This window comes from Accipiter gentilis, chromosome 4 (assembly GCF_929443795.1).
Source record: "Accipiter gentilis chromosome 4, bAccGen1.1, whole genome shotgun sequence".
NCBI lineage: Eukaryota > Metazoa > Chordata > Aves > Accipitriformes > Accipitridae > Astur > Astur gentilis.
This window is the reverse complement of record NC_064883.1, coordinates 11537476-11551156: the sequence shown is the minus strand read 5'-3', so window position 1 is coordinate 11551156 and position 13681 is coordinate 11537476. Positions and strand designations below refer to the sequence as shown.

The 13681-nt window shown below is 45.5% G+C and overlaps 1 protein-coding gene across 1 annotated transcript; it reads left to right on the top strand.

Annotated features, from left to right (window-relative positions):
- Nucleotides 1-3348: 3348 nt before the first annotated feature.
- NPY (neuropeptide Y) lies at nt 3349-13094 on the top strand. The gene is made up of 4 exons (XM_049798145.1): nt 3349-3501; nt 3670-3857; nt 9596-9676; nt 12838-13094. The coding sequence occupies exons 2-4, from the start codon at nt 3670-3672 to the stop codon at nt 12860-12862; spliced, it is 294 nt and encodes a 97-aa protein (XP_049654102.1). The 5' UTR covers nt 3349-3501; the 3' UTR covers nt 12863-13094.
- Nucleotides 13095-13681: the final 587 nt, after the last annotated feature.

Genomic DNA, 13681 nt, shown 5'->3' with positions numbered 1-13681 from the left:
CTTCATCTTAAATGACGAAATGGGGCATAAGCACACACCTGGAGCTGAGCAGTGCCTCAATACTGTTACAGAAATAGGCACTATGGAAAGCAGGGTGATTAAAATTTGGGGTTCAGTGTTTTGGGTTTCCCAAATTAAATGCTGGAACTGTATGGAAAGAAGTGTTATTCTGGAAGTGCAGCGAGAGTGGTAAGGGTTGACATCTCATGAACCTTTAGGCCACTCAGTCGGGGCGTGAGTCCAAACTCAACACAAGCTGGGAAACACTACTTCATCCAAGGGTCAGGCACAACAGAGGAGCTGATTGGGGTCATGGTGCTGTGGGGAAGAAAACCTCTCCCCAGACCCTGCCAAGCAGCCTGCAGTTGCAGGAGCTGCTCTCTTGCATGAGAGGCGAATTTGATTCCTTCTCCTGCATAAGAGGGAGGGCTTCCCTCACTCCTCCTCATCCTGTGAAGCAAACTGATGGTTAGTGTGGTCTGTACCTTATTTTTGTGGGGATCTGTTGCTCCAGATGCAGCATTTTGTAGAGGAATTTAACAGGTATGATTCATTAATTATTTTCTTGGAGGGAGCAGCTTACTGCTCGTACCTCATCACTAGTGAAAGAGCAGGGATTCATCCAGGGTTTCCGGAGATGTCAACAGCCTACTGCCCGGGTGGTGGTCTGTGCCAAGACACAGCAGCGTGACATACCCCTGCGTCAAGAAGTACAAACATACCTGTGATGGGGGAATGTCATTGCCTCCTTATAGCCTAAGTAAGTGTGTAGATGCCAGACTTCACCTTCATCTTGCTCTGCTTGCTAGTCTGTTAGCTTATTTCTCTTTCTTTGAACTGCCTTGAAGATTGATAGTGTAAAAATAGTGGTGCTAGTGGGAGAGAAGCAATCTCAGTTACAAGTGGTGAAAGAGTTTAATGGTGAGAAAGTCAGCCCCGGTCTTGTGAGCTGGTGGGAGATGGTTGTGGCAGAATCAAGCTGAAGATGGTGAGAGCTGTCATTGTGGCACAGCTTCCCAGAGGCTTCAGTCTCCGGTGCTCTCTCTGCTTGTCTCCTACACCCCATAAAAGCTGATAAACTGGATCAATGCAAGCTTTGGATTAGGCAGCTTATTGGATTCAGCGTGGCAAAGGGAAAGTGATGGAGCCAGAGCACAGTTGCTCACTAGGGCATTTGCAGGTATCAGGCTCTCACATCAGCTGCTTCTGTTCAGCCAATGTGAGGACAACGTGACCACCAGATGTGCAGCAGAGCTGCTGGTGGGAGGACAGAGAGTGCGGGGATGCAGTGAGGCTACTTTGTAGGACGTGATGGCATCCTGTGCATAGATCTGCTGAAATTAGGAGCTAGAGTTGCTGGCTGTGGCCTCGAAAATTATTCACACACATTAAAATTCTTCGGTCAGTATGTGATAAAAGGCAGCCTGTAATCTTGCTGTAAGGTTTGTGTCCAGTGCACTATGGAGTCATGAAGATTTCAAAATATCTCTTGATGTTAAGAGCTCTGGAATTTTCCTTGCTTCCATGGCTTGAAAGGGACATAGTCCAGTGAGCTTCCTCGCACACCGCAAAAGCCATTTATTTGCTAAGGGTTTTTTTCAGATAATGTTAAGATTCTGTTTCTGGAGTGATGAAAATGGTTTCTGGCTTTGCTCTTGTGAACTGGATATTGTTTTTCAGAAACTGCTGGATTATTATTAAGCCAATAACTGCATACAATAATAACTATAGAAATTAATGACTACATTTACAGTAGTGTATGTATGATATAATTTTAGAATATGTCTCAAAGCATTCTGTCAGTATGTCTAGTGTTTTTACATGGGTGATTGGTTTTTTACCTTCAAACTAAAGTAAAAATAAGATATGATCAGAGTCATGATTTGTCATTCCAACTGAAATTAGTCATTGGTCATCAAGATGCTAATCAAATTACCTGTTTCTAAAGAATTAACCTAATTTTACTAATATGTATGAATAGTTTCCAACTCTACCAAACTCTTCAACAATTTCTGAAACTTTGGGTTGGATTCATCTTACCCAACTTCAGGCACTTCGGTAGTCAGGTGTCTAGTCCAGCCTCGTCTCCTAGGCTGCTGCCGTAATCAGTGGAGAAGGGTATGTTGCCAGAAAATGCCCACTCTGCTTGATCTCATACCTCCGTTGTACAAGTGATCAGATCACCGTCAGAGGGGCCCTGCCTCCAGCCAGGTGAAGGAAAGAGACACGGGGTTTGTTGGACTGTGTGGATTCGATGGCCTGGAACATTAGACCCACAGGAGCGTAAGGCTCTGGTAGATACTGGTGCACAGGGTGCCCTAATGCCATCAAGCTATAAAGGGGCAGAACCCATCTGTGTTTCTGGAGCGACAGGGGGATCTCAACAGCTAACTGTATTGGGAGCTGAAGTGAGTCTAACTGGGAATGAGTGGCAGAAACACCCCGCTGTGACTGGCCCAGAGGCTCCGTGCATCCTTGGCATAGACCGTCTCAGGAGAGGGTCTCACTGACTCTAGGTCTGGACAAGTTTAGGGAGACATGTAAATCTGGCACCTTGGCCGGCTCAGTCCCTGTAGTCCCGCATCACTGGGAGAAGTTGCCGTGTCCCAGACTCAGCAGTGGTTCCCTTGGGTCAGGACAGCTACTGGAAAGACTGTCGTGATCCCATGGCATTGGCGAGCTGTTTTCTGTGGCGCGCGGCTCAGGCACAGAAATTGTACAGAATAAAGTCACTTTAGAAAAGCCACTCGGAAGGTAGCCCTGGGCAGGGGTGTAGAGGGTCTCCCTGGCAGAGTGGGCACGGAGGGAGGTACAATTTCACCGCTGCAGCTCTGCTGCCAGTCCCCGGGGAGGTACGCCTCAAGATTCACCCATTGAGTAGGTACGATGTCTAAGCCTATGGCACCGGTTTGGTATTTTTGGTTGCCCCAAACCGTCTTGCTTCCTTGGCTTCATGTTCGGCAGCACTCCTGCTAAGAAGACCGAGCTTGGGGCCCCCTCCGGTGCCGTAGGAGCGGGGTAAACTCGTTCCCCACACACTCCCTCCCCTTCCCCTGCCGGCTTCGGGCTCCGGGCGGCGCGGCGGCTCCGCAGGGGCGGGCAGCCGGGCCTCCACGGCCGGACCGGGACACGCGGGGCGGGCAGCGGAGCCCTGGGGCAGAGTCCGTGGTTAGCCCGCGGGTGGGATGTGCCGGGGCGGCGGGGGCGGTTACGCGGGCTGCGAGGGGAGGGCGTGGGGGCGGCAGCGGCGGCGGCCGCCCCCTCGGTGCCGCCCGGCCCCGCCCGGCCGCGGTGCCCCTCCCGGGGCAGGGGCAGGGGCAGGCGGAGCGGGGCGGGGGGACGGGACCGGAGCCGGCGAGGCGTGATCGCCCGAGGCCCCTCCTGCCTGCCGGGGAAGCCTTAAAACAGCCCGGCGAGGCACGGAGCCCCGCACTCGGGAGCCCCGACCCACGGGCAGAAGCGCCTCGCTGAGCCGAGAGCCGCTCCGCTGCAGCCGCCGCCGTGAGTGCCGCGACGGGGCGGGCGCGGGCGTGGGGCCGGGGCCGGGGCCGGGGCCGGGGCCGGGGTGGCGGGGCGGCCCGGGCCGGGGCGCGCTGGGGCGGCCGCGCTGCGCCCGCCGTCGGGGCAGGTGCTGACGGCGGCTCTCCCCCATCCCGCCCCGCCGTGCAGATGCAGGGCACCGTGAGGCTGTGGGTGTCGGTGCTGACTTTCGCCCTGTCGCTGCTGGTCTGCCTGGGGACGCTGGCAGAGGCGTACCCCTCCAAACCGGACAGCCCCGGCGAGGACGCCCCCGCAGAGGACATGGCCAGATACTACTCGGCGCTGAGGCACTACATCAACCTCATCACCAGGCAGAGGTAGGCAGAGCGGCCCGGCCGGCATCCCCCTGTCCTGCTCCCCGGGCTGCCTTTCTCCTTGCCGAGGCTCGGGGGAGGAAAGTGGGGTGCCCCCTCGCACCTGGGTGTCTCGCCCTGCGTCCCCCATCGACATGGCGGCAGACACGGTGCACACAGACTCCCCTGAGAGAGCGACGACGGCCGTGCGCCCCCGAGTCGCCTCTGGGTCCGGAGCTGAGTTCCCACCATCCGAGTTGGCAGGAGGGTCGGGGGTGTCAATGCTGCCTCTGCTCTCTCAGCCCTTTCTAGCCCTGGCACAGACAGGCTGGCAGGCAGGAGCGTGAACCGCAGGGCAGCGTGCATGGGGAGAGCCCCCCAAAAGGGAGAGAAAACATAACTAACCTGGGAGCTGGAGGGAGTTAGACAGGTCGGTAGGAGCGGTTTCCCATTTCTGCTGCTGCCACCGACTAGTGAAGATTTTGATGAGAAAAAGTGCCCCTCTAGCCTTGCCAAGGAGTTGTAGTAGTCCAGATGCTTTGTGGTCTGCCAGCTACTTCATGCAGCTGCGAGTGCCAAAAAACCCACTAGTCCTAACAAAACCTCTCTCAAGACCACAGGCGAGAACCCAAGCCCAAGCTGAAAGAGAAGAGCGTGACCTGAACCTGCCTGCCTCTAAACTGGCTTTCTGGGGGTGACTGTGCTTGTTAAAGTAGGGGTAAAGGCTCAATTTGAAAAAAAAGTGCAAATTGTTATAAAAAAATCATTTTCTTTGGGATCGTCTGTCCAATTTAGACTATGTGATTAATAGGACTTTCCCCTGAGGTCCCTGAAGAGCATGTGACATATTTATCTATTTGTTTAATATCAAAACCAGATGGGAGGCCTAAAATTAGGCTTTCATTTGTCCCTCTAGAAGTCTGAAGAATTAAATTAGAAGGGAGGCTATCGTGTAACCGAGAGCTTTCCCAGCAAACCCATAACACTGTCTGCCAGTGCTCTAATAGTGTAACAGAGATGAAGAGGCTGATAGAAATACGGTTCTTCTATCCCGTACTTTTAAAGCAATATTCACAACTTGTTCATGTGTATGGCATGCTTCTGTTGTTATAGTTTGTGCTTGAATAACTTTTTGTCTAGATTGCTGCTAAAATAATCTGATCCTCAAGTTCTGCCCCTGCTGCCCTTTTCCCTTGTGTGCACAGTGGGATCTCCAGGCTGATCTCTCATCTCTGCTTTTGTCTCTTTCATGTCTGATTTCAAAGGTGGTTCCTGTCCAAACCCAGGTCATATTTAAAAACAAACAAAGAAAAGCCCCCAAACCGACCAACTAAAAGCTCCTTCTGTATTCAACCTCCACTTGCTTTAATGTTGACCGTGTAGCTTTTTTTCTCATTTCTGGGGTGCAAGTACACAACTCAGAGAGTGAGACTGCTTTCATTCTTCAGTGTGGATTAGGGTTCTGTAATGAACGAAAATAGTTATTGTTGCTAATGGATGAAACAATGCAGAATTTAAATTTTGTTCTTTGGGTTTCACCTAGGTTTCCCACCTACCCAGTCATATTTAAAGGGAACAGAATTGACCTGGAAGTACAGGAAAGCTGGCAGAAAAAAACCACCACAACAGCAACTTCATGATACACATTTTAAAGTTGGCTACATAGGTTAACTAAAAAAGAAAAAAAAGCTGTGCTGTTTCCACTGTATGGTGAATTAACAGTGCAGAAATAAAGTAATTGCCACCTCTGCTTGGAAAGCTTAACTGAGCTCCTGGAGGTTGCCTGTTTTGGCAGTGACAGAGTCTCTTGCAAACTAAATCAATAACTTCTGAAGCATTTTGGACTGGTCTAAGAATCGTTTGGTCTGTTTCAGTAGGTGTGTGAGCAAGCTGTGCTCAGCCTCTCACCAGATCGGGTGCTTGCAGTCTGGTCGCTGTGCAACTGGTGAGATGAGGCAGTAAGAGCACTCTGGGAAAGGATGAGATTGATGCTTCTTTCTCTTCAGGTTCATCTGTCTAGTCTTGTTTGATGTTTTTGTGATTATGAATAACCTTCTGGCTCATCTTCCTGGCTTCTGCTTCTTACCTAACCAAAGCATTTGAGTGTCCTTCCCCTCTGAGCTGCTGTGACACACAGGGTCTTCACCCCAGCTCCCATGAAGCTTCTTCCTTCCAGACCATCTTTCTCTTCTTGGCTTTAGCCCTTGTCTGTGTGGCTGCTTTGCTTCCTCTCTCCTTTGAGACCCTTCTCCTTAGCTTTAGACATCTCTGCCCATCAGCTTTATACCCCTTTGAGGGTAGCTGAGGGAAACAGGTACTTGCAGAGTGCAAGTCACCAGGCCGGTTTCAGACTTCTCATTTTGGTTGAGATCCCTTGCTCCTTAGGTGCCAGGTCTATAAAGACTATAAAGACTATATAGTCTCTAGGACTATAAAGAGAGCCTAAGGTGACCCACACAAGTGCAGACTCCTGCCTGACAGGTGTCTGTGTCTCTGGATTAGTCCCACCTCTGTCCTCAAAACCATCCCGTGGTCCTTGCCTCACACCCCTCTACTGCACTGTTCAGGGGGCTTTTTTTCAGAGCCCATCTTTCCTTGATTCACGCCTCCTTCCGCTACTTAGTACTACCTGTACTCCCTCTTGCCAACAATGCCCTCTTCTTTTTGTCCCTTGTAGCTTGCTCTTGCGTCTGTGGCTGTCCTGTGCTGTAGCAAAACAGTAAGGCCAGGCCTGCTGGAGGTGGCTTGAATCATAGGCAGCGCAGACAATATGAAAGTGTGTCTGACTTAGGCAGCACTGATGCTCCCACTTCATGTCAACACCCTTTAATGGGAAAGGGAGCAGATCTTAAGAGCTTGGTTTTTTTGGGCTGTTTTCTGAATCAAGCCCGTAAGATGCTTCTGAGATCCCTCAACTCCCATTGCTGGCCTTGGACATCAATGGGATTTGACTCCTAAGACTCAAGTTTTCATAGGAAGCTTTGATATTTCGCCGAGTCTGAGATACTATGTCCCTAATCAGAATAAGTACAGTTACTCTTTGATCCCTGTGACTTAAGCTAGAGTTGTGGGTTATCAGAACGTCCAGAAAAATGCCTCGGTGTCTCAAGCTGAGCATAAAACTTGACTAGGTATTTTCACAAAACTTGGAGTCTCATTCTATTAAAACAGCTATGATATTTGATAAAAGTGTTTTTCAAACAGCAAATAAAGGCCTGGCTTTCTGTGTTCATGTTGTCTCCGAACTGGGCATGGTAGACAAGGAGCAAAGCATGAAGCAGCTGGAGCAAAGATCTCCCAAGGCATTTGCTTCAGTAAGAAGAGATTCACTTTGTCCGTGGCCTCTTTTTAGTATGGCTGTAGCATGTTTTTTTCCCAGTGGCAAAATTACAAGGCAGACAGGAGGCTCAGGCATCTGACTTAGGAAGAGTGGCTGCTCCTTGGCCAGCCCAGCTGGTCACAGTCAGCGATCACCTTGTGTGCAGCTTTGCTGTGTGAGGACATGGTGGGTCCACCCAGCACAGGTAGCAGCACTGGTCTAGGCAAGGCACTGGAGGGACTCGTATAAAAGGCATCATCTCCCCAACACAGTCATCTTCATGATTTGACCGAATCTTTGCACTCGGGGAGGGGAGGGTTGCTACCTATTTCTTATTCAGACAAAACTTTCCAAGAGGTTAGTGGGAGTTTTGCCAAAGTGTGAGCTGTTGGAGCAAGCTGTCGATTTGTTAAATCAATTTCTTTAACATAACAGCAAATTAGATTCCCCCTCAGTTGAAGTCCAGGTCACATACATATTAATTGGAATGGGGAAATAGAAAGCAAGCCCTCTGTGGTGATGGAGTGCAAGGTATTTGACTCAGCATCATGCTTGATTGTGTTATTGTAATAGCATTTTACTATGTCTGGCTGGTTCTTTTCAGATACCTGCTTTCAGTCGGTTTAGATTAAGAAATTTACTTCAAAATTCTGAAACTGATGCTTTGTCTTTCTGCAGCACAGGTGATGTACTAAAATGATTAAGGCAATGTAAAAATTCAAAAAGTTGAATAAAATTACTGAAAAGTGAGATATATTTCCACTTTTCAGTAAGTCATGCCACCAACAGGTAAAACTCCTAGCTTTTGAAATAAAGTTTGGGAAGGTTTTTGGTTCTTTTTTTTCCCCCAGATTTAGATCAAGTTATTGAGAAACATCTTGATAGCAACGGATAAAATCTAAGTCCTTAATTACACCTTTGATTTCTCTGGAATCAGAATTTTACTTAAGCAGCATTCACAAAGCTGTTACCTGTTAATATACTTTGTGATTCAGACTAATTATGTACACAAGTTACAAACCATGATCTAAATTCTTTCCAACCAAGGGAGCGTTTGCTTATAGTTATCACTCTTAGGCTAATGAATCCTTATAGTGAAGAAGTGTCTGTCAAGCTAGCTGCTCATTGTTGCTTGCGTTTTCTCAGGAAAAGAGAGCAAATTCCTTCCCAACAACCAGTAATTGCAGTACTTTTAATTGTTGAGCAATGTATAGTATCCGGGATTTAAAAAAAAAAAAAAAAAAAAAAAGCAAGACAGCTGCTGTGTAAATACAGGACAGAGGTAACTGGTGATATACCATGTAATCAAAGAAGAACTCTGATTCAAAAAGTTTTCTCTCCCATGGCCACATAGTTCAAGAGTGATTATTATATTGGGGTAGCTCAGTTTTCAAAACCTAATGTGCTATGTGTTGGGCAGCCCTAAATGTACTAGCTGTCTTAAAAAATCTTGGATAGTTCCTTGGATAATATGGCATATCTGAGTTAGTTTTCTATTCACTTAATAGATAAAATTGACTCCTCATTTACAATAGAGTAGCATCTAAAACAATGCAAAAGTTAATGATATGATGGAACTGGCTTTGTAGGCAGGAATGACGTGCTCGGAGGTCACATCATGCACAGCTTCCTCCCTGTCATGGTTTAACTCCAGCTGGCAACTAAGAACCACACAGCCTCTCACTCACTCCCCCCACGGTGAGATGGGGGAGAGAATCGACAGAGTAAAAGTGAGAAAACTCGTGGGTTGAGATAAAGACAGTTTAATAAGTAAAGCAAAAGCCACGCACACAAGGAAAGCAAACCAGGGAATTCATTCACCACCTCCCGTGGGCAGGCAGGTGTTCAGCCACCTCCAGCAAAGCAGGGCTCCGTCACACGGAACAGTTCCGTGGGAAAACAAACGCCATCACTCCGAACGTGTCCTCCCCTTCCTTCTTCTTCTTCCCCCAGCTTTATATATTGAGCATGACCTCACATGGTCTGGGATACCCCTGTGGTCAGCTGGGGTCAGCTGTCCCGGCTGTGTCCCCTCCCGACTCCTTGTGCCCCCCCAGCCTCCTCGCTGGTGGGGTGGGGTGAGGAGCAGAAAAGGCCTTGGCTCTGTGTGAGCACTGCTCAGCTTCCCCTTCCTCCATGCTCACATCAGTGAGGTGAAAGGCCTTAGAGTATCCAGGAGCAGCCAATGAATTGCAAAACATTCGGAGTTTCTCAATACCATCAGGTAACATGATTATGGAAAAAATATATCCAAAGAAATACTGAAGAGTAAACATTTTCTCATGTGGCTACACCAAGTTAAGTTAAAATACTTGCTGGGAAGTTGTCTTTATGTCTGCTCTATTCAGTTTTTCTGAAAAGATTTGTTTTACGGTTCCATGCTTAGTCTTCATTTTTTGAAAACTGACATATACAAAAATACACCTTTTTTCTCTTTCCTTAGGTACGGAAAGAGATCAAGCCCAGAGACACTGATCTCAGACCTCTTGTTGAGGGAAAGCACAGAAAATATTCCTAGATCCAGGTATGTATGAAGAAGTTTTATGGTGGCTTTCACTTCTCATTTAGATTTAAGAGTTTCATTTGTTATCAATAAATATGTTTCACAGGGAGAAAACATATGCCACCAACAGCTGGGTAAACATGTCCTGAAAAAACATTTTAAATTCCTTTCTTTTTAAGAGCTAGCACCATCTATGAATGCAAGAAATGCCTTGCCAGATATAATATAGTCCAAACTCCTCCTCATTTCCTGATTTTGGGAGCAGGCCGTACCTGCTGTTTGGAGGAAGGAAAGCATTCCCATAACACTTGCGCCTTACTGGGCTTTATTACGCAGAATTGTACACTGATGCCTGATGACATATTAGACCCCCCAAAATGGCATATTTCTACTCATTAGCTACTCAAACAGGTTTAATTTTTTTTCTCTAAAGATGTGTGAATGTTAAATATGCACTTACATTAACTTATACACAAATGCACGGCTATGACGGGTCTTTAAAATACAGTAATTCACGTTGGTTTTGTACCTCATATTTTACAGTGGAAAAAAAGGCCTTTAAATTTCCATTTGCACTTGGTTTAAAATAACAGTGGTGTTTCAAGCAACAGTGGGATTTCAAAAGTACATACTGTATTTAACTAGTTAGGTAATGACACTTTAGCTATAATGTAAGATACTGTAGTAGTGACTACAATTTACACAGATAAAAGTAAGTGTGTTGAAAAAGTAAGATACGGGGGCTTTTTGTCTCATGAAAGAAAATACTGGTTTTAGTTTTGCTTACAATCAAGCATGAATGAGCTCAGTTTAAGCCTTTACTGATAGCCTGACGTTTGCTGACAATACTTCTACTGCAGAAATAAATGTTTTATGCAGTAGTCATCTCAGGAGTCTACAAGCGAATGCTCCGCATTTTCATCAGCTGTGCAAAAGCTCAGTTAGACTAGTTAGGTACTTAAGCATAATAGTTTTTAGCACTGAACTTAGGGCACGATCTTGTCACTGAAAGGTGACCAAAATTTCTGCTGCCATCAAGGGAGGTCGTCTGTGAGACTTGCGGTTCTGCGCATAGGGAAACCATTGACTTATGGTTTGATGACTAACCGCAGCTGTGGGGATGCAGTTTACTCTGCAGATGCTTATGTAAAAAACTGCATGGAGTGCAGTGAAATGTATTAGACTATTTTGTGTTTGGTAATGACAAGGCAGAGCCCTCACATAATGGGAAATTTCCGCTGCCATGAATTTGAGGCAACACACAGGGTAGTACAAAGTCTAATACTCTCTGTAATTTTCACCCCTTCATAACAAAACTTTATGGTTATTATTATTGTTTCAATAATGCTATTTATAAGACACCAGGGAGCAAAAACTCATGAGCAGAATAACAAACTAGTCTGCATTTAAGATCAAGAATTGATGAGAAACAGATTTTTATTTCATACCCCCTGTAACATCACTTTAAACTGAGTATGGTATTTGTCATTCATCAATGACAATTATGGGAGTATTGGGAACAATGATGTCTGGTTTCCTATGGATATGTCTTCTAGGATAAAACCCTGTACGGATTCTGAGCCCCGCTCCAGCTTTTTCCTCCGTGTGAGGACATAATTAAATCTTCTTTCTACCCAGTCCTGTGTTTCATAGCACATCAGGAACTTAATATCTCTGAGATATCTGTACCTCTCTCTGACTTGGTTGAAATTGTCCAGAGGGTTTGAAAGCCGGTGGGGAAGTTAGGGGAGCCACGCAGGGGCAGACAGCTAGGCGTGCAGCAAATATGCCCAGATACAACATGGCTGTCTAAGCCTTCTTCCTGGAGGAAGCCAGGCTGAATGAATGGAAGGCAGGCTGGTATTATTCTGAACTTAAATTAACAAAAAGTGTATGTTTTAGATATAGCTATATACGCAGCCAGTTACAGAGCAGATGTAATTTGCACTCAGTGAATCGGTGAGAGAGAGACACACTTCATGAGTTCTCGGGAATGAACTTTGTAACTAAACATGAGGTATTAATAAACAACTGTATTCAGGTTGACTGGCCTGGTTTGACATTTTCTGACTAATATATGCCCCAAAGTATTTTGCAGTCTAGGTGTATGTCTGACCATATAAAGAATGTTTAGAGAGATTCTTACAGAAATCAGTTAAAATATAGGAAGTTCAGGAATAAAAAAATGAGGCACCTTCACCTGAGTACAAATAAGTTCTTGTGACAAAAACGTGTGATGTGCCATATTTCTGATCTTGTCGAGCCTGTGGAGTCACGAGAAAACCTTTAAAACTCAATAACAGGATGCATCTCCCCTACTACTGCCTCTCTAAAAGTTCGGTATCTAGTGTAAAGTAGTTGTCTAGGCTGCCTTTGCAGTCAATTGGACGGATGGGTATCTCCAAAATGAGCCTTCCATCTGAAAATGGGCAGGATCAATTGCCCTCTCAAGGTGTCGCTCTGTGACTGTGAAGGGAGACTAGATGCCCAAATTTTAGATGGCAAAAATAATGGCAAATGCATTTCCTCTAGTCTCTCCATGTTCTCCACTTCTTGACTTACTTGCTGTGTAGACAGAACAGCTGCTTGCAAGCAGAGGACCTCTAGATCAAACCCTGCCCTCGGCATCCCTTTCAACACATATCCAAATGTTTGATATTGAGCAGTGGAATACCACAATAATATTTTAGGATGGTGGCTGTGGACTTCAGTTTGGTTTGAAGGTGCTAACAGCATGACATGCGGGCTTTGGTTGGTGGGTTTTGGGGGGGGGGGGTTTTGGCTCAGTGAATTCTCTTTGGAAACTGTTTACTCCTGAGTAAGAGTAAAAAAATATCTCTATTTGTATTTCAACATATCATAGTTTTCTAGCTGAATTTCATTAAGTGCTTCTTAATGACCTAAAGCAGCTTTGCAGTGAGTCTCAGTGGTGTAAAACCACGCCATCTGAGCAGCAGTATGGAGGGGCAAGTTCTGGTTCCAAAGTATAGACATTTGGCCAGCCAGGATGCCTCTGCTTTGATGGGAGTTGCATATACAATCTTCAACTGCAAATATGCATATGTATTCCTTATTCCCACTATTATTAAAATTAAATTTTTAGGTAGTTCTAACTTCGGATTTTTCAGAAAGGGCATAAAAATGTGTTTAATGCTTTTTTTCATTCATAATATGTATTGCAGGTTTGAAGACCCTTCGATGTGGTGATGGGATTTTCAACACGCCGTCAAAACTTTTCCTAGTTTTCAGTTGATATTCCATGTCTCTGAAGCAAATCATAGCATCATTCCCAGTGCATGCAGCCATTGTACTGAATTCTGTAGAGATTTTCCTTCATCATATTTGTATATACCTTTATTTAAATAAATTATTTGTGCATTCCAAAATATAACATACTAAATGAAAACAAGCAACCCTGTCATTGGTATAGCAAAGAGTTATTTTGAACTATTAAAACTGAATTATAACCTCTCTACAGTCTAAAGTAGTATGGACAACAATAGTGTCACAGTTATTACAGTAATTAGCGTGCAAAGTAAGATAAAGATATTATTTATTGTAGCCTCAAACTCAGCTCAGCTGCTTGATTTATACAAAACTGTTTAAAATAATTTATCACAGACTACATAATTTAGGAAAATAGTGTTCTGGGAGGCGGTTTTTCAGAATCGCCATACTAAAATCTTACTTAGTACTTACATTAACATATGTAGTAAAATGAATAGCATTTTCAAAATACAAAGGAATAACTCACTGCTTAATTCTGCTAACTCCTCAAAACTGGTTTGAAGCTTGGCTGTGAGCCTGAATTAGGAACTTTAAATAAAACACACGTAACATCTTTGTTTTGGCAATATGCAAAGCAGCAGAAAACAATATCTAAAGTAACTCAAAACAGGACAAATCTACAGCTATTTGTGCCAGAAAAAAGACATTTAACATTGCCTAAGGTCTTGCAAAGGAGCACACTGATAAATCACAACCCTTTGGGTACCTGTACTCTGAGCCTGTCTCATTTGGAGTCAT